The 19204-nt window shown below is 42.9% G+C and overlaps 1 protein-coding gene across 3 annotated transcripts in view; it reads right to left on the reverse strand.

Annotated features, from left to right (window-relative positions):
* The window catches only part of ARMC9 (armadillo repeat containing 9), a 233330-nt gene that overhangs the window by 26061 nt on the left and 188065 nt on the right, over positions 1-19204 (reverse strand). For all 3 annotated transcript variants that reach the window (XM_073626513.1, XM_073626514.1, XM_073626512.1), the window contains 2 exons: positions 12481-12571; positions 4609-4667 (listed from right to left, as the gene is read on the reverse strand). In XM_073626513.1, coding sequence (XP_073482614.1) covers positions 4609-4667; positions 12481-12571 — 150 coding nt within the window. The remainder of the gene's footprint in view (positions 1-4608; positions 4668-12480; positions 12572-19204) is intronic.

A 19204-nucleotide genomic window follows, 5' to 3' on the forward strand; every position in this document is an offset into this window, starting at 1 on the left:
AAGTCTTCTTGTGCTCCTTTGATCTTTAGGCCACAGTCCTGAACAGTTCTCACCTGCTGCTTATCCAGGGTCCCTGTAAAAATCACACTGCGTCCACTATCCCCTCAACTGTCTCCCACCTTTAACACACAAATCCCTTTTTAGAAACAAGTTTTTTTTTGCATCATCACAGGGTGGGACTGTGGATACAAGATGAGTAGTAATGTGCCGCGTCCTAATTCGATTGGATTACCGTATATACTCGAGTACAAGCTGAGTTTTTTAGCACATTTTTTAGACTGAAAACCCCCCCTCGGCTCATACTTGAGTGAGGGTCTTGAGTGAGGGTGCCGCCTCACTGTGCCCATCTGCAGCTGTACCTTTGATAACTAAAACAGCGGGTGTCTCCCGCTGTGTCATGCAGTCTTTTCGGCGGCCATCCATTGTAACAAAGCCCCGCCTCCTCCGTGATAGACGGACCACTGATACAATGCTGGGAAACTGTATCAGTGTTCCATCTATCACGGACGAGGAGGAGGCGAGGCTTTGTTACAGTGGAGGGCTGCCAAACAGACTGCATGACACAGCAGAAGACACCCCCTGTTTTGGTTATCAAAGGTACAGCTGCAGATGGGCACAGCGAGGCTGCAGATGGGCAATGATGATACAGTTGGGCACAGTAAGGCTATAGATGGGCACAGTGAGGCTTCAAATGGGCATTGTTAACCCAGTAGCTGCTGCATTTCCCACCCTAGGCTTATACTCGGGTCAAAACGTTTTCCCAGTTTTTTGTGGTAAAATTAGGTGCTTCGGCTTATATTCGGGATGGCTTATACTCACGTATATACGGTACTATTTGAAAACATTAAACACAGACTTTGTAGGCACTAAGATATACATGATAAGAGAATTTTTTTTTAACATCTTCATTACAAAAATAATTTTTTAAAAGGAGAATAGACAAACAATGCTAAAAAGATTTTAATACAAATATTGCCTAGATGACATAAATCACACCACCATTTACACCAAGGTAAGTATCCTGAAGGGTTGCAAGAGCATCCAAGACATAACGATTAGCAGTATTCCATCAGGTTTGGTGCAGATTGGTGTAGCGCGATGAGCCACATCACGCTACACCAATGATGGAATACTGCTAGTTGTTATGTCTTGGACACTCCTTGCAACCATTCAGGTTACTTACCTTGGTGTAAATGGTGGCGTGATTTATGTCATCTAGCAATATTTGTATTGAAAAAATCTTTTTAGCAATGTTTGCAAAATCCCTTGATCCCATGAGTTCCCAAGACAATATACATGTGGGTTCTCCGTCTCAGTGTCATTACCAGTTCCTGAAGTCAAACTGAAAAGAAAGCAGTTACAGGTGCTTGAAACATTTCAGCCGCATAGACAAAAAAAAAAGAAAATCAATGGAATGGAAATGGAAAACATTTAGAACATCATTAGGATTTTAATCCAACTTAACAAAAACAGCCAACACACAGTGTATGTTTAACAAATCAAAAGGATCCTGAGGATGTCCCATGAAATTTGAAAAAGTTTGGCACCTGTGGACTGACTCCATGGTAGATGATCAGAATTTAGTGGCTTAATCTAGTTAGATCTCCTGGATATCTACTTGGCTTCGTAGGGAGCTGAGGTCTATGCCTAGGATGTGTGAGTGGTTGTGTAGGCCCAGAAATCAACGCACCCATACTTTAAAACACACTAATCCTATAATGTCCTAGTTGCACTCTTACCAACTTTCTGTTACACTAGGTCTATACTAGCAATGGGCATCTTTATTGGTGCACGCTGTAGACTAGATGCTTGCTTTTTAGTCTTACTTGAGGCTTAAAGCAGAACTAAATTCAGAGAAATACTCCCCTCCTCATTCCAGTAATGCAGTAGTTAAATCCCTCAATGTCCACTGTCATCCTTCCACCCAGCTATTTCCGGGTGCCGGATTTTCAGCCTGTTGACTGGCCAGTGGCAGAATGACGTTATACCATGCATGTGCACGGGAGTCCATCCATCCGGCACAGCCAGAGTGTGCTGAGAATACATGCCGAGTTGCGCATTCGCATCACAGTGTGCACTCAATATGCGAGCAGGCAGGTAAGTGTTTGTTACTGCAAAATGCATACTCTTCTGCAGTGAAGAGTGGTTTGCTTGTCATTTTTAAAGTAGAACTATAGACAAACTTTTTTTTACATTTTGGATACAGCAAGAGAGGGTTATAACCTGTCAGATATTTTTTTTGCCATCCGTGTCCCATTGTGAAAATTTCCCCTCACTTCCTGTCCCATAGGCCAAACAGGAAGTGAGAGGAAATCCCTTCAAATTAAGGGAATGCCTTGGGGCCCCCCAGGTCACCAGAACTATTGTCTCCATTGGGAGATTTCTCCTCTGATACTTTTCTAGGGACTTTTACTTTCACTTTGAGGCTGGGTTTACACTGCAGCATGGAGCAGCTCACAACAGGGGTCTGGGGCGTATCTGTTCACCGGTTCAGGTCTGATTTTAGTCAGAATTTTTGGCTGAATTCGGAGCTGAAACGAACGAGAAGAAGCACAAGACTCCAGGTGTTTTTTCACCTTAATGCATAGGATGCATTAAGGTGAAAAAACACGAACCTTTACAACCCCTTTAAGAATTTACTTGTGTACATGGGTTTTTGTTTGCGTCAGAACTGCTTTTCTCTCCTTACAAATTAACAGAAATGCAAAAGCAGCTTAGGAGGTCAAATGAAAGTCTGAAGTATCTGTAAATGAACTCCAAAGCATTTCTAATTGATTTCAAAGGCAAGGTGAATGCACTAGAAAGCATGCTGCATTTGACCCTCTAATCACAGCAGGCGATTTACTTTAAAGAAGAACTCAAGGAATTAGACTACTTTGGACACTGACTTTGGGTCACCTTCGCTGAAATTGATTATCCAGTAACCACCTCTAAATGGCCAATAGTGAATATGTAAGTTACTGTTGTAGTCTATGCTACATACAGGAACAGGTGATGTTTTCTGGTGGGTGCACCAGTGATTTTCCCTCTGTGTGCTAAATAAAGAGAGTATTTCTTTTTAAATAAAAAAGGACAAGGCTTTCCCTAATTGGCCTAGGTGGAAAGGCAGGTGGATGGCATTATGATCTAAATAACACTCAGGTAAAGCCATGCCCGCTGAAACAGAAAGCACCCTATACTTTGGTTAGTTTTTCATATGAAAGGTACAACTGGCAGTATGTATATGACTTGGTTTTAGTGTTCTATGAAAGGATAAAATACTGTATGCAATAAATGATAAAAGACATTAGGATTCATCTCAGAGTCCCATGATTAAGTGCACGAGGCCTATGGTTTTGTTCATTTATGTAGATTATGCAGTTCCTCATTGTAATCAAATATCCATATAATTTTTTTTTAGCAGGGGTACATTATCCATAACATAATCCCACTCTAACCAACAGGTTTTTGACTGATTTGGCTCTTTTCCATACTGTCTGCAGACATAAAAAGGATGCATAGTTCAGGGTACATTCATCTAAGTAGGAAGTAAGCATGCATATGTAAGCAGGGGAATGGATCGTATTTAATGGTCAGCCCATCAGAATTCGTCTTCGGGTATAGATGTAAGATCAGAAGCAATTCACCTCAAGATCGATGTAATGCTTTTGCATATATTTTCTTTAGTTATTTATTGTTTAAGAATAAATTATTTAACATATGATATTTCTGTAGTCAGTTACATGTAAAATACTGCATAGAAATACTTTACCACTGGCGAGAGCAAAACAACAGAGCCGCCTTAGTGCTACACCAATTTTATTTACTACTGTGCTGCAAATATTCTATAAACTAGAAATTAGATCACAAGCATAGCTCAATGGGTCACAGATGTGATATGACCATACTGTATGCTCTATAACAACCAATCATTGTTTACCAACAGAAACATACAGAATTAACATATCATTAAACACTTGGCTCTAAAGAAAAAACACAATGGGGTTGATTTACTAAAACTGGAGAGCAAAATCTGGTGCAGCTCTGCATAGAAACTAATCAACTTCCAGGTTCTTTTTGTCAAAGCTTAATTGAACAAAGCTAATTTTAGAAGCTGGTTGGCTACCATGCAGAGCTGCACCAGATTTTGCAGTCTCCAGTTTTGGTAAATCATCCCCCTGTATGTGGCAGCTCAACATTTCTGACCAATACATGTGTAAAAACATGTGTCTGCAACGCCACCTGCATCTACAGAACCAAGTTCCATCATACAAATGGAACATGGCACTGCAGTTTAGGATAAACAGTTCATGGACGTTCTATTATCTGATGAGACAGGCTGGGTATCCAATCCGAAACACATACAAAAGTCATTAAACTTTGCTTGACCTGCAGTCATGGAACAGTACCTTGAATTGAGACTTTGAAAACTTAATAACCACGGTAATATACTTTTGTTTTTCCAACCTATTCAGTTCATGAGCAAACCATTACTCTATAAATGTTCCTGTTGCCACAGCAGTGAGTCACAGTTATCTGGACATTTAATAAAGGTTCCTGATGACACCACACAAATGCAGCTGCATTTTTGACTAGTTTGTATGTGTGATAATGTTCTGGAAAGCTCACCTCCTCATCATCTGCTTCTTCCTCATCATCAGATTCTGTCGCTTCATCAAACGTCTCTTCTAATACAAAAAGAAAACAGAAAATAAGCAACCTTTTTTTCAGAGAAGTACAGTGTATACAGGCTACTGATGAGTTTTTTAATGAAAATAGTTTAGATCCTTATCAGTCAAAGTTATCAATGACTGATTGGTTGCAGTTCTTCTTTCAGGTAATGTAATAAGGGAGACTTTTCTATGAAATTATATCTAAAAATCTGACTTTAACAGAAATGTAGCCTGGTCATTGCCACAAAGAAGGAAACAGATTAAATACCACTGTTCATAGTATTTTTGGAAAAAAAATAGCTGTAGGCAGACAATATAAAAAGCTTCTGAACCAACATGCACTCCAACAGCTAGTTTTGGCATCAAAGCTGAACCCTGGGCCTCTGATTTAAATATATCCCTTAATGGTCACAGAGGCTATAAAAATCACCTTGCGTGCACCCATCACCTTTACAAACTCAGATATTATCATATACAAATAGCAGTGTCATCATCACTGAGCTGCACATAGCTTGTGCAGCGAGCAGAGCTGTGGAAGAGACCCAACGCTCATCCCCTACAGGCTCCCTGCAGAAAAGTACAGGAGGGGGGGAGGAGACAAGACTAGATACCCTATACAAGAGAACTGCAGTGATCGGTCTTTATTACATGAAGGGCCTGCACAGAGGCACAAGTGTCACACTGGATTACTCACATATTTAGAAGGCACATCAAAATTCAATCAAGAATACACAAGATTCTTCTACAGTATTTAGACATTATCCGATTAACCTGAAATTAAGCTTTCGAGAGGAATTTATCATTGTCAGCATGCAAAAAAAAACTGACTAATTTGCCAAAAATTTATTTTTTGGTTATTTTACACAAAATAGTTTTAATTTGGATAAACTGCAGAGCTTTGATTGCTGGCACTCCAGGGGTGCCCACTTCCTTTACCAGTTACTTAACAATGACCATCTGAAATCATTTCAGGATGTGCAGCGCAAATTCGATATATCCCCTCTTGCAGATTCTTCCCGTTCCTCCAACTCTGTCATGCCCTTTTGATCCAAGCTAAGCGGGGGAATTCTTTGTCAGGTTAACACTCCACTTATGGATCAGTTAGCTATCACTATGGACAAAAAGGGCCTCATTTCCACCCTTTATAGATCTTTATGGACTAGTTCCTTGGGTAGAATACAGTTTCCCAGCAAGAGAGGGAGGGCTACAGATATAGCTACCTTAAATGGAGAGATTTGGCAGTCTATTCTGGAACAGGTCCCACTAGTGTCCCATTCACCGTCACATTTGTCACAACTCTTTGTTAAGCATACGGTGTATAGAACGCTGTGTAAATTACATTAATGGAGCCATAGAGAGTGTCTAGACTGTCCCAGATGTGTAGGATCCCCTGCAGATCTCCTACACATGCCTTGGCAGTACCCCAAACTGGTGCACTACTAGCGTTATGTTATAACAACCTGTATCCTCATTTTTTGGGCTTTTTAAGGCAATTCAGGCATTATTAAAAATATATTTTTTATTTCATCACATTAAAAGACAAAACATAAAAACAATAAGCAATTTTTGAAGATCCCAAAAAATATTTTTACAGCATATAACAAATTTTCAACAATTAGGTATATTGGGATGCATTATGATTTCATATATTGTAGATACATTAAAGTGGTATTCCCTAGCTACTTGCTTATATGAATTCCATCATAGATGGGGAGTTCGTGGATAGTTATCCATAGGCTGGGGTATCGAACGAGTTTCAAAATATGGGATGAAAATAATTTCTATCTCAGGATTTTTTACCACTCATCATACTCGATTCTTGGCTCTAGCTAAGAATCGAGTATGGGAAAATGTTCACCAATTCGTGAAACACCACCACCTTCTAAAATAACACTCACCAGAAACAAAATATAAAGATGCCTTTGGTTTATGTCTGGGTTAACCACTCCATTCATATGAATATATTTGAAGCTTTCCAAACGGTATGCCAGTAATCACTCCATACATCTCCACATTGATCGCAGGATCTCATAGAAAGCAGCCATCATTGCACAACATATTATGCTTTATTCCATCAATAAAATAGGTGTAAAAAAAATTTCACTCACGTATATAGTGCCTATAGACTGGCACCGAGTTTCTACCAATACTTTTAGGGCTAAGAAGCGCCATTCCATCTCCCGGGGTTGGCATGCGGTCCAAGCCTTGATATGGTGTGGGTTGGGGCAGGAAGTGACGTCGGAATTACCCAGAAGCCTCTATGCGTTTGGCATCCAATCGTGCTCAGGCTTGCTGAGAAAGCATACAATCATGCTCAGGCTTCCTAAGGAAGCATGATTGGATGCAAAACGTGTAGAGGCTTCTGGGTAACGCCAACGTCACTTGTTAGCCCTAAAAGTATCGCTGGAAAGACTCAGTGCCGGTCTATAGGCACTATATTTGTGAGTGAAAATTTCTTTACACCAATTTTATTGATGGGATAAAGCATAATATGTTGCGCAATGATGGCTATTTGCCTTCTATGAGATCCCGAGATCAATGTGGATATGCATATAGTGATTACTGGCATACCGTTTGGAAAGCTTCAGATATATTCATATGAGTGGAGTGGTTAACCCAGACATAAACCAAAGGCGTCTTTATGTTTTGTTTCTGGTGAGTGTTCATTTTAGAAGGTGGTGGCGTTTCACGAATTGGTGAAAGTTTTCCAAGCACGGATGTGGAGTTGTGCACGTGGGATTTGGATAACCAGTTCTTGAAGAGGAATACTGGGACTGTCCTTTTGTTAAACACACAATTTTCATTTATATTAAGAAAAAATGATTTTCTCTATATTATTGTAGTTCACTAAATTTTCACTTGATTGATTTTATGATTATTAATGAATTATTGATAAATACTATTCACTGCTTTAGTTAAGTGGTAAGATATGTATACTATTTAGAGTTAGCGCAGTTACCCTTTTTACTGTAATATTGTTCACCTCACATTATTGGTTGGGGAATTTATGACTGCAGCAGATCCGCTACCTAAAGACACATTTATTCATTTTTTATAGATCTACATACATGGATACATGGGTATCAGGGTTAGACCCCTTTCACACTGAGTGGCTTGAAAACTGTCCATAAAATGTTGGGCCTTTTTGCAGTGCTTCTGAAGCACTTTTGCAGCTTTTTAGCGGCGCTTTTGCAGGGTTAGTGGTACGCTAGAGCCAGGAATAGAGTATAAGTGGTAAAAAATCCCTGAGGAAGAAATTATTTTCATCCCATATTTTGAAGCTAGTTCAATACCCCAGCCCACAGATAACTATCCACAAATCCCCATCTATGATGGAATCCATATAGGCAAGTAGCTGGGGAATACCACTTTAATGCATCTACAATATATGAAATCATAATGCATCCCAATATACCCAACATTTTATATATATATATATATATATATATATATATATATATATATATATATATATAGTGTTGAAATAAAAAATATCTTTTTAATAATGTCTGAATTGCCTTAAAAATCCCAAAAAATGAGGATCCATGTTGTTATAATTTACAAGGGATGATAACAATTATTACACCCACAACCACAGGAGATCTTTGTTGGTTAGGCACGTTCTTTGAGTGATGTTTTTTTTTTTTCGGCTATGGGCTTAGCAGTGCTACGGCTCCCTTGTTTGTTATTTGTGCTGAATAATGGGTGCAAATTTGTTGCTCCTCCTAATGATACATTGGTATCAGGGTTGGATTATGGGACCCATGACTGCAGATTCCAGGTTTAGCCCCCTTGGTCTTAGTGTCCTTGCAGATTCTACAATGTTAACTGATTGGGTGCAAATTTGTTGCTCCTCCTAATGATACATTGGTATCAGGGTTAGACCCCTTTCACACTGAGGCGCCCGAAAACTGTCTATAAAATGGGTCTTTTTGCAGTGCTTTTGTGGTGCTTTTGCAGGGCAAGCGGTGCATTTCCCATTCATTTTAATGGACGGGGTGTTTTTGAGGCTTTTTTTTTTTTTTTTTTTAAGAGCTCCAAACATGCCCCAAAGATGCCGCTTGCAGGACGGTTTCCAGCGTCCTGCCAGCGCACCGCCGCAGTGTGAAAGCATCCATTGAAATGAATGGGAACCAGTTTTCAGAAGCTTTAGCGCAAAAGCGCCTCAGTGTGAATGGGGTCTTACGGATACCCCCTTCTTGATTTCAATGTATTATTTACCTCTGGTTATATTGCCAACTATGTAAAGATGCTTAATATTAATATTTTAAGATTAATATTTTTACAACGAGAGAATGTACGACTGCTACTGTGCTGAGATCTGTTTAGTTTTTTATTTCTTTGTAAAACTATAAAAAACTTTGAATGAAACGTTATTTGGAAAAAAAAAAAAAAAGCACTCTGGAATGACAATTTTTACAGTAGACCAGTATAGTCACTTAAGCATAACCGCTGACATTATATTGATGAACACTGCATATAGGGTTGTACCAATACTAGCATCGATGCCGATACCAAGCATTTGCACAAGTATCAGTACTCATGCAAAAACTCAGATGCTTAATCCGATACCTGTTGTATTGGGCCATGCATCCTCAGTGTAGCGGGCAGCCTAACAGGTGATCGGTGCAGTGGCTGGGGCAGTTACAAGCACCAATCCCCCTGTACAGCCGTTCAATAAAGTAGCTGACATCCGCTTCTCCCCCTCTCCCTCCCGCAGCTGTCAGCTGCTTTATTGAAAGGCTATACAGGGGGATCGGTGCTGACTGTCTCCTGTGTGTTCCTCTGGCATCCCGGGTCCTCCCTCTCTCCGTCTCCTCCTTGCCCCCCCCCCCCCCCCCCCCCCAGATCTGTCAGGATGGAGAGCGGTGGAAGGAGTTGCTATATATGTCATTTACCGCCTCCTGACTCTGACTCTGTCCATTCATAACTGAGCATCATAAACGATGTCTCAGTTTATAAATGGAGAGGAGCCTCTGTCTCCTGTCCATTCATCACCAGTGCAGCTGAGGCTGCAGAGAAAGGGACTGGGGAATCTATGTCCTCAGTCCTTCTCCCTTTCTCAAAGGGGAGATATCAGGGGTCTGTTTAGACCCCTGATCTCTCACCAAAGCCCCTCCCCCCCAACAAGTCTGATAAATAAAATAAAATATAAAAAAAGAGAATAATAAATAGCTAAAAGTTTAAATTAAATAATAAAAAATAAAATAAAACATTGACACTGTCCACTCCCTGGACATGTGCGGGGAGGGGGTGCGGGGGCCAGTGCATTTGTAACAGGGGCGGATCCGGGGGGGGGGGGGGGCAACAGGGCAATTGCCCCCTCCGAGAAATTCATGATTGGCAGGCCAGTCAGTGAATGAGTGAGCGGGTGGGAGCCGGAGGACGAGTGTGCGGGTTAACGAGCGTGCGGGCCATTCAGTGGGGGTCGGCAGGCGAGAGAGAGCCTGAGCGGCAGGTCGGCGGATAAGTGAGGGGGGGTTGACAGGTGAGTCTGCGGGCGTTCAGGAGCAGCAGGACAGATATAGAGAGAGGGGGCGGTCCGGTCCGCAGGTGAGCGGAGAACCTGGCCAGTCCAGAGATGTTGCTTGTGACATCATCTAGGATGGACAAGAAGAGAGGAGGAGGAGGTGCCGCCGGGGGGAGCAGCAGCAGTGTGACATGAGAGAGAACTTACTACAGAGGCTGCCTGCGCTACTATGCATATGAAGAAAACAAGTAAACGCTGTGCCCTTATTGTACCCTATGAGCCCTGAATGTGCCCTGAATTTATCCCATGTGCCCTGATTGTACCCCATGTGCCCTGAATGTACCCCATGTGCCCTGATGTACCCCATGTGCCCTGATGTGCCCTGATGTACCCCATGTGCCCTGAATGTGCCTGATGTGCCCTGATGTACCCCATGTGCCTGATGTGCCCTGAATGTGCCCTGAATTTATCCCATGTGCCCTGATTGTACCCCATGTGCCCTGAATGTACCCCATGTGCCCTGAATTTATCCCATGTGCCCTGATTGTACCCCATGTGCCCTGAATGTGCCCTGATGTACCCCATGTGCCCTGAATGTGCCCTGATGTACCCCATGTGCCCTGATGTACCCCATGTGCCCTGAATGTGCCCTGATGTACCCCATGTGCCCTGATGTTCCCTGATGTACCCCATGTGCCTGATGTGCCCTGAATGTGCCCCATGTGCAAGTGACAATCAACAACATGTGGCAGGTGACGTGGCAAGTGACAATCAGCATCTGGCGGCAGGCAAGTGACAATCCGCAGCTTGTGGCAGGGACGTGGCAAGTGATAAGCTGCATCTGAAGGCAGGTCGACGTAAAAAGTGATACACTCGGGGCTCCCACTGATTCTGCATTATGGTGAGTTGAACCATTTCATTTTATGTTAAATGTAATAATAGAAATAATGCGCTTCAATCATCCTGACACCATAACAACCATGGTGCCGTGATGATGAAAGCGCCAACACCAGCCATTACCCCGATAAATTGCCCACAAAAAAACATATTTTCTGGCAGTGCCCCTCCCGAGACTAGACTCTGGATCCGCCCCTGATTTGTAACATGTTTCAAAAGGTGAACTTATCCTTTAATGCCATATTTTGGTCATGCTGACTTGTATCCTATTAATTCATGTTAAAGGACAACTTTATTTTTAACCGAAGTTAAAAGTGAAGTTGCTCTTTACAGCCCCCCCTCTCCAAGTTAGAAGTAATTGTCCCTAAGGGTTACTCTATCAGTCAGTTACATGGATCTTTATTGTGTGGTCCTGGTTGTCATGCTTGACACAGCCATCCAAAGAACTATTAATGTAACAACAGGGATGAATAAGGCATAAGCATGCATACACAGAAGGCACAGGGTCCAAGCCAGGACTACTTTCAATCAACGGCCGTGCAGTGTACAGCAGGAGCGCACACTGAGGGTCTGCAGAATGAGTCTGAATGTTGTATTCTGTTAAATGGCTTTTACTAAAGGGAGTGGAAGGGAGCTTTAAAGAACTACTTCACTAAGGCTTCATGTACAAAGGACGTTGTTCAGCCTCTCCTGAAAGACTTAACTTGACAGCTAGAAACAGGCGTCTAAAAACAGCCGTTTGGCTGCGTTTGCGTCCAGAAGCAATTGAAAAAACAAAATTTTAATTTTTTTAAAAATAGCCAAAAATGAAAAACACCTGTAAATGAAACGCTGCTAAACGCGAGTTGCTGCGTTTGGCATTTAAAATGCCTTTAAACACAGCTTCTGAACGCATTTATTTGGGTTCCAAAAAAAGCCTCTAAACACAACTGCCTAGAAACGACCCTGTGTACATGTGCTGATAAGATAACAGAGGAGGGTTCAGGAGCAGTTGAAAAAAATGCCCAACTGTTCCTAAACGTCCGTTTACCAGCAGCAGTGTACATGAGGCCTAAAAGTGAAGTTGTCCTTTAAGCATGCATATACAGTAAACAACAAGTTCACTTTATAGATCAGCTTAGTGAGATTAATGAATATCAAGCAGTTTTTATTGTTGCTTCTGCATTTCTTTCATCATAATTTCATCAGTCTGAGCAAGTGGTAGCCAAGAGTCAACCTTCAATATTTTTATCTGCATCTCTCCTAATAAAAAGATTACTGTCCTTTGATCAATGCAACCATAATGGAATCTGATGAATTTCTCACCGTGTCTCAGTGAAACCAGTTAGACATTTTATACCTGCTCAACAACGTTTTAAAAACTGATTTTAGCAAGCAAGCAGAGACAGGCCTGATCAGTTGCAATTGAAGTATCCGATCACATCATGACAAGTCAAAAATAGTTTGCACAAGTACACTAACCTGAGTTGAGCTGTCTTATAATAAACTCAATTTGTCGGTTCATATCCGTGTTCCCTTCCTTCATGAAACACCTCAGAATTTCCTGCATTCCCTGTAAGTGAAGGAGACAATTAAAGTGCTCCTCTAAGGCACTTAAAGCTAAAAGATTGCTCCAAGGGGTAAAATCCCTAAACCAGCAGCTAGCACATCACTGGATACAAAATAGTAATATCAAATAAACCCCAACTAAAGTGCAGTGATCATAGAACAAAAACAAAACTGATAACAGTCCAAAGTGTGTGTGTCTATAATAGAATGTCCATGCAAACAAAAAAAGTCCACTGTGAATGAAAGATGATTAATCTTCATTTGGTGTAAAAAAAAAAAAAAAAACTCCTCAAAGTGAAAAGAACACACTCCATGCTGCCACACCAGCGCCCAAACCAAAAGGCTTACTGCAACGGTATCGCCCTCACAATGAGAAGTCATATAGCACTTCAAAGTAGTTAGCTCAGATTCTAGATGTTTGATGTCACTTCAATCCATCATATACAGTAAGGTCCATAAATATTGGGACATCGACACAATTCTAATCTTTTTGGCTCTATACACCACCACAATGGATTTGAAATGAAATGAACAAGATGTGCTTTAACTGCAGACTTTCAGCTTTAATTTGAAGGTATTTACATCCAAATCAGTTGAACAGTGTAGGAATTACAACAGTTTGTATATGTGCCTCCCACTTTTTAAGGGACCAAAAGTAATGGGACAGATTAACAATCATCCATCAAACTTTCACTTTTTAATACTTGGTTGCAAATCCTTTGCAGTCAATTACAGCCTGAAGTCTGGAATGCATAGACATCACCAGACGCTGGGTTTCACCCCTGGTGATGCTCTGCCAGGCCTCTACTGCAACTGTCTTCAGTTCCTGCTTGTTCTTGGGGCATTTTCCCTTCAGTTTTGTCTTCAGCAAGTGAAATGCATGCTCAATCGGATTCAGGTCAGGTGATTGACTTGGCCATTAAATAACATTCCACTTCTTTCCCTTAAAAAACTCTTGGGTTGCTTTCACAGTATGCTTTGGGTCATTGTCCATCTGCACTGTGAAGCGCCGTCCAATGAGTTCTGAAGCATTTTACTGAATATGAGCAGATAATATTGCCCGAAACACTTCAGAATTCATCCTGCTGCTTTTGTCAGCAGACACATTATCAATAAATACAAGAGAACCAGTTCCATTGGCAGCCATACATGCCTACACCATGACACTACCACCACCATGCTTCACTGATGAGGTGGTATGCTTTGGATCATGAGCAGTTCCTTTCCTTCTCCATACTCTTCTCTTCCCATCACTCTGGTACAAGTTGATCTTGGTCTCATCTGTCCATAGGATGTTGTTCCAGAACTGTGAAGGCTTTTTTAGATGTTGTTTGGCAAACTCTAATCTGGCCTTCCTGTTTTTGAGGCTCACCAATGGTTTACATCTTGTGGTGAACCCTCTGTATTCAATCAGTCTTCTCTTGATTGTTGACTTTGACACACATACACCTACCTCCTGGAGAATGTACTTGATCTGGCCAACTGTTGAGAAGGATGTTTTCTTCACCAGGGAAAGAATTCTTCGGTCATCCACCACAGTTGTTTTCTGTGGTCTTCCAGGTCTTTTGGTGTTGCTGAGCTCACTGGTGCGTTCTTTCTTTTTAAGGATGTTCCAAACAGTTGATTTGGCCACACCTAATGTTTTTGCTATCTCTCTGATGGGGTTGTTTTGTTTTTTCAGCCTAATGATGGCTTGTTTCACCGATAGCGACAGCTCTTTGGATCTCATATTGAGAGTTGACAGCAACAGATTCCAAAAGTCCAAATGCAAATGGCACACTTGAAATGAACTCTGGACCTTTTATCTGGTCCTTGTAAATGGGATAATGAGGGAATAACACACACCTGGCCATGGAACAGCTGGGCAGCCAATTGTCCCATTACTTTTGGTCCCGTAAAAAGTGGGAGGCACATATACAAACTGTTGTAATTCCTACACCGTTTACCTGATTTGGATGTAAATACCCTCAAATTAAAGCTGAAAGTCTGCAGTTAAAGCACATCTTGTTCGTTTCATTTCAAATCCATTGTGGTGATGTATAGAGCCAAAAAGATTAGAATTGTGTCGATGTCCCAATATTTATGGACCTGACTGTAGATCGACAGCCACTCAGAGAAATGTGCATGAAAAAAATGGAAATGCTCCACATAGTATAAAATCAATGGTAACCAATATTTATTAAAACAATGCTACTCACATGCATAAAAATAGGATTTTTTAAAACAGCTTACCTGTAAAATCCTTTTCTTTCGAAGGACATCACGGGACACAGAGCCACAGTAATTACTGATGGGTTATATAGGTATCACTGGTGATTGGACACTGGCACACCCTATCAGGAAGTTCAACCCCCTATATAATCCCTCCCCCTTGCAGGGATACCTCAGTTTTGTAGCCAAGCAATATAGTGTATTAGAAGAGGGGTGGGACCTCTGTGTCCCGTGATGTCCTTCGAAAGAAAAGGATTTTACAGGTAAGCTGTTTTAAAAAATCCTATTTTCTTTCTCGAACATCACGGGACACAGAGCCACAGTAATTACTGATGGGATGTCCCAGAGCAATGCTACCTGAGGGGGGGAACCACGACCAAGTAGGGTGCAATCAGACCTGAGGACCCTGTACTGCTGCCTGCAGCACACTACGCCCAAAGGCGATATCCTCATGCCTTCTCACATCCACCTGATAGAATCTGGTGAATGTATGAACTGAAGACCAGGTTGCGGCCTTGCAGATTTGAGCCATAGAGGCCCGGTGATGCACTGCCCAAGAAGCACCAATAGCCCTTGTGGAATGTGCCCTGATCTGAAACGGAGGAATCTTCTGTTTCAAACCGTAAGCTTGAATGATCAATTGTCGAATCCATTTAGAAATGGTAGCTTTTGACGCTGCCTGTCCTCTATTGGGACCCTCTGGCAGCACAAACAAAACATCCGTCTTGCGGATCTGAGTAGTTGCCCCTAGATAGGCCTTAACTGCTCTTACTACATCCAACGAATGTCTCTCTTGATCTCTGATCTCTCTTCCGGAGAACAGGGATCTGGAAAAAAGGAAGGTAGAACAATGTCTTGGTTTAAATGAAAATCAGAAACCACCTTCGGTAAAAAACTAGGATGAGGGCGTAGTACCACTCTATCCTTGTGTATAATCAAATAAGGCTCCTTACAGGAAAGAGCTGCTAATTCTGATACTCTTCTAGCAGAAGAGATGGCCACCAGAAAAATTAATTTCCTTGTCAACAAGACCAAAGGAATCTGACTTATTGGTTCAAAAGGCCGTTTCTGTAACACAGCCAGGACCAAATTCAAGTCCCAGGGGTTTAGGGGCGCTTTAACCGGAGGATTAAGACGCATCACCCCCTGCATAAAGTTTCGGACCAAAGAATGCGAAGCAAGTGGCCGCTGAAATAATACTGATAAAGCAGAGACCTGGCCCTTGATGGTACTCAAGGCCAGCTTCATCTCTAATCCCATCTGTAGAAAATCAAGGATTCTACCTATGACATATTTCCTGGGATGCCAACCTCTGGATTCACACCAGGTTATATAAGCTTTCCAGACTCTATGATAAATCATCCTGGAAGCTGGCTTCCTTGCATTAATCAAGGTAGATATGACAGGACCTGAGAGCCCACGACTCTTCAGAACGTGGGTCTCAATAGCCAAACCGTCAAATTTAGTGTTTGTAAGGCAGGATGGAACACTGGACCTTGAGATAACAGGTCTGGGCGTTCCGGTAGTGTCCACGGGGAACCTACCGTCATCCTTACTATTTCTGCATACCATGTCCTTCTGGGCCAAGCGGGGGCCACCAGAAGTACCGACTTCCTTTCCTGCCTGATCCTGCGAAGGAGTCGTGGTAGTAGCAGAATAGGCGGGAATGCGTAAATCAGTGAGAACCGATGCCACGGGATCACCAACGCATCCGTCCCGCATGCAAGAGGATCTTTTGTCCTTGCCACAAATCTGTCTATCTTTTTGTTGAATCGGGATGCAAAGAGATCTACATCTGGAACCCCCCATCTTTGGCATATGGCCCAAAAGACATCGGGATGCAGAGACCATTCCCCTGGAAGTAACTGCTGGCGACTTAGATAGTCCGCCTGCCAATTCTCTATTCCCGGGATGAAAACTGCCGATATGCATGGCACATGCATCTCTGCCCAGACTAAGATCTGGTTCACCTCTTTTTGAGCAGCTCGGCTCCGGGTGCCTCCCTGATGATTGACATAAGCCACTGCTGTGGCATTGTCGGACTGGATCCTGACCGGACAACCCTGTAGCCTGATAGTCCAGGCTTTTAGAGCTAGATGTATCGCCCGGATCTCCAGAATGTTGATGGGTAAGGTCCTCTCTGTCTTGGACCATACTCCTTGGACCGCAGCCTGTTCCAGAACTGCTCCCCAACCTGACAGACTGGCATCTGTTGTTACCACCGTCCAGGTAACCGGTAGAAAGGATTTCCCCTTCTGCAGGTTTTCGGGTATGAGCCACCAATTGAGGCTCTGACGCACCGCATGCGACAGGTGCATCGGAAAGTCTAATGCCTGAACCTTCTTGTTCCAGGTCGACAGAATACTGTGTTGCAGCATTCTTGAGTGAAACTGAGCATAGGGAACTGCTTCGAATGAAGACACCATCTTCCCTAGTAGCCTCATACAAAGGCGGACTGAGGGACCCTTCTTGGTCCTTACTGTCAGAATCAGCTCTCTCAAAGCAGTGATCTTTGCCTGGGGTAGAAATATTTTCTCCTGGCTTGTATCTATAATCAGACCTAAATACTCCAGTCTTCTTACTGGTTTTAGGAAAGACTTTTCTAAGTTGAGGATCCAACCCAGGTGTTCTAGATACCTGACCGTGGTCCTCAAGTTTCCATTCAAAGAGGCTACCGACCGGTCTATCAAGAGCAGGTCGTCTAGGTATGCTATGACCGCTATACCCTGAGCCCTTAATCTGGCCAGAGGAGGAGCCAAGATCTTTGTGAACACTCGAGGTGCAGTGGCTATCCCAAAGGGCAGAGCCATAAACTGGAAATGGCGCCCTCCTACCTCGAAGCGCAGAAACTTCTGATGAGCAGGAAAAATGGGCACATGCAGATATGCATCTCTGATGTCTATTGATGCCAGAAATTCTCCTCCCTGCAGGGTGGGAACTACTGTTCGAATTGATTCCATGCGGAAGGATTGAATCCTTAGGAATCGGTTCAGATCCCTTAAGTCCAAAATGGGCCTGACATCCCCATTTGGCTTTTGGACCGTAAAAAGGTTGGAATAGAAGCCCAATCCCTGGTCCTTTGCGGGAACTATCATAATGACCTCCTGCGACAAAAGTCGCTCTAACGCTAGAAGGAGCGACTGCTTCTTCTCTGGGTCTCTGGGAACATTTGATCTGAGGAACCGAGGAGAAGGGAATTCCTGAAACTCCAGCTTGTACCCTAAGGTTACCGTGGAGACTACCCATCTGTCCTGGAAGTCCTCCTGCCAGAGCTCTGAGAACTGTCGCAGTCTTCCCCCCACTCGAGTGAGCGGGGGCGCCCCCTCATGCAGAGGTCTTAGTGTTTTGCCTAGTAGGCTTCTTTCCCCAGGACTTCTTTTGTCCCTGGGGTTGACTCTTGTCTCTGGACCCCGATGGAGGCGGCCGTCGAGACTGCCTGGAGGCTGAAGCCCCCGGCGCTGGGGAAAGAGTCCGTTTGAAAGAGGGACGCTTACTCTTCTTTTTGACAGGTAAGAGAGTGCTTTTCCCACAAGAGATTCTCTTGATATAGTTATCCAAGTCCTCTCCAAACAACCTTGCACCACGAAATGGAAACCCAGCCAGTAGCTTCTTACATGGTGCTTCGGCTGACCAATTTTTCAACCATAGGATTCTACGTATATGCACCAACCCCAGTGAAAGACGGGAGGTTTGCACGATAGAATCTCTAATGGCGTCAACCACAAAGCATAAGGCCGCTGGAAGGTTAGCAAACCCCTGGGCCTGCTGTTCAGGTAATACTTTGATGACCTGCTTAACATGGTCTCTTAAGTATTGACAGACTCCAATCGCTGCTATTGCAGGTTGGGCCACTGATCCTGCTAAGGAGAAAACATCCTTCAATAGGGATTCCATCCTTTTATCTACAGGATCCCTGAGCATCGTCTACAGGACAAGTCAGGCTATTATTTATGGAGGAAATGGCGGCATCAATAGCTGGTATTCCCCACATTTTAATAAACTTTTCTTCCATCGGATAAAGTGTTGAAAACTTTCTCGGCGGAAAAAAACGTTTGTCTGGGGGATCCCACTCAGAATAAATAAGCTTTTCAAGTAAAGTATGAACAGGAAAAGCATGTGCTGCTTGGAAAGGTTTCAGTGACCCCAAAGCAGAAGAGGATTCTTTAGCAGTTTCAGGTATGGGCAACTTAAATGTGGAGCGGACCAATCCAGTGAGGATCTGCACTAAGACTTTCTCCTCTTGGGAAGTCGCAGAGGGTCCCTCTCCACCTGAATCCTCCGAAGAGGAATCATCCATCCCATCCCGATCCTCTGAAAGGGATTCATCTCCTTTATCCCAGAGCTCCTCTGTCTGAGGGTCTTGGGGAACAGAGGAAAGCCTAGTGCGTTTTCTTCCACTGAGTGAAGACGTAATCACGGCCATTAA

The sequence above is a fragment of the Aquarana catesbeiana genome, linkage group LG04, assembly GCF_042186555.1.
Source record: "Aquarana catesbeiana isolate 2022-GZ linkage group LG04, ASM4218655v1, whole genome shotgun sequence".
In the NCBI taxonomy this organism is placed as follows: domain Eukaryota; kingdom Metazoa; phylum Chordata; class Amphibia; order Anura; family Ranidae; genus Aquarana; species Aquarana catesbeiana.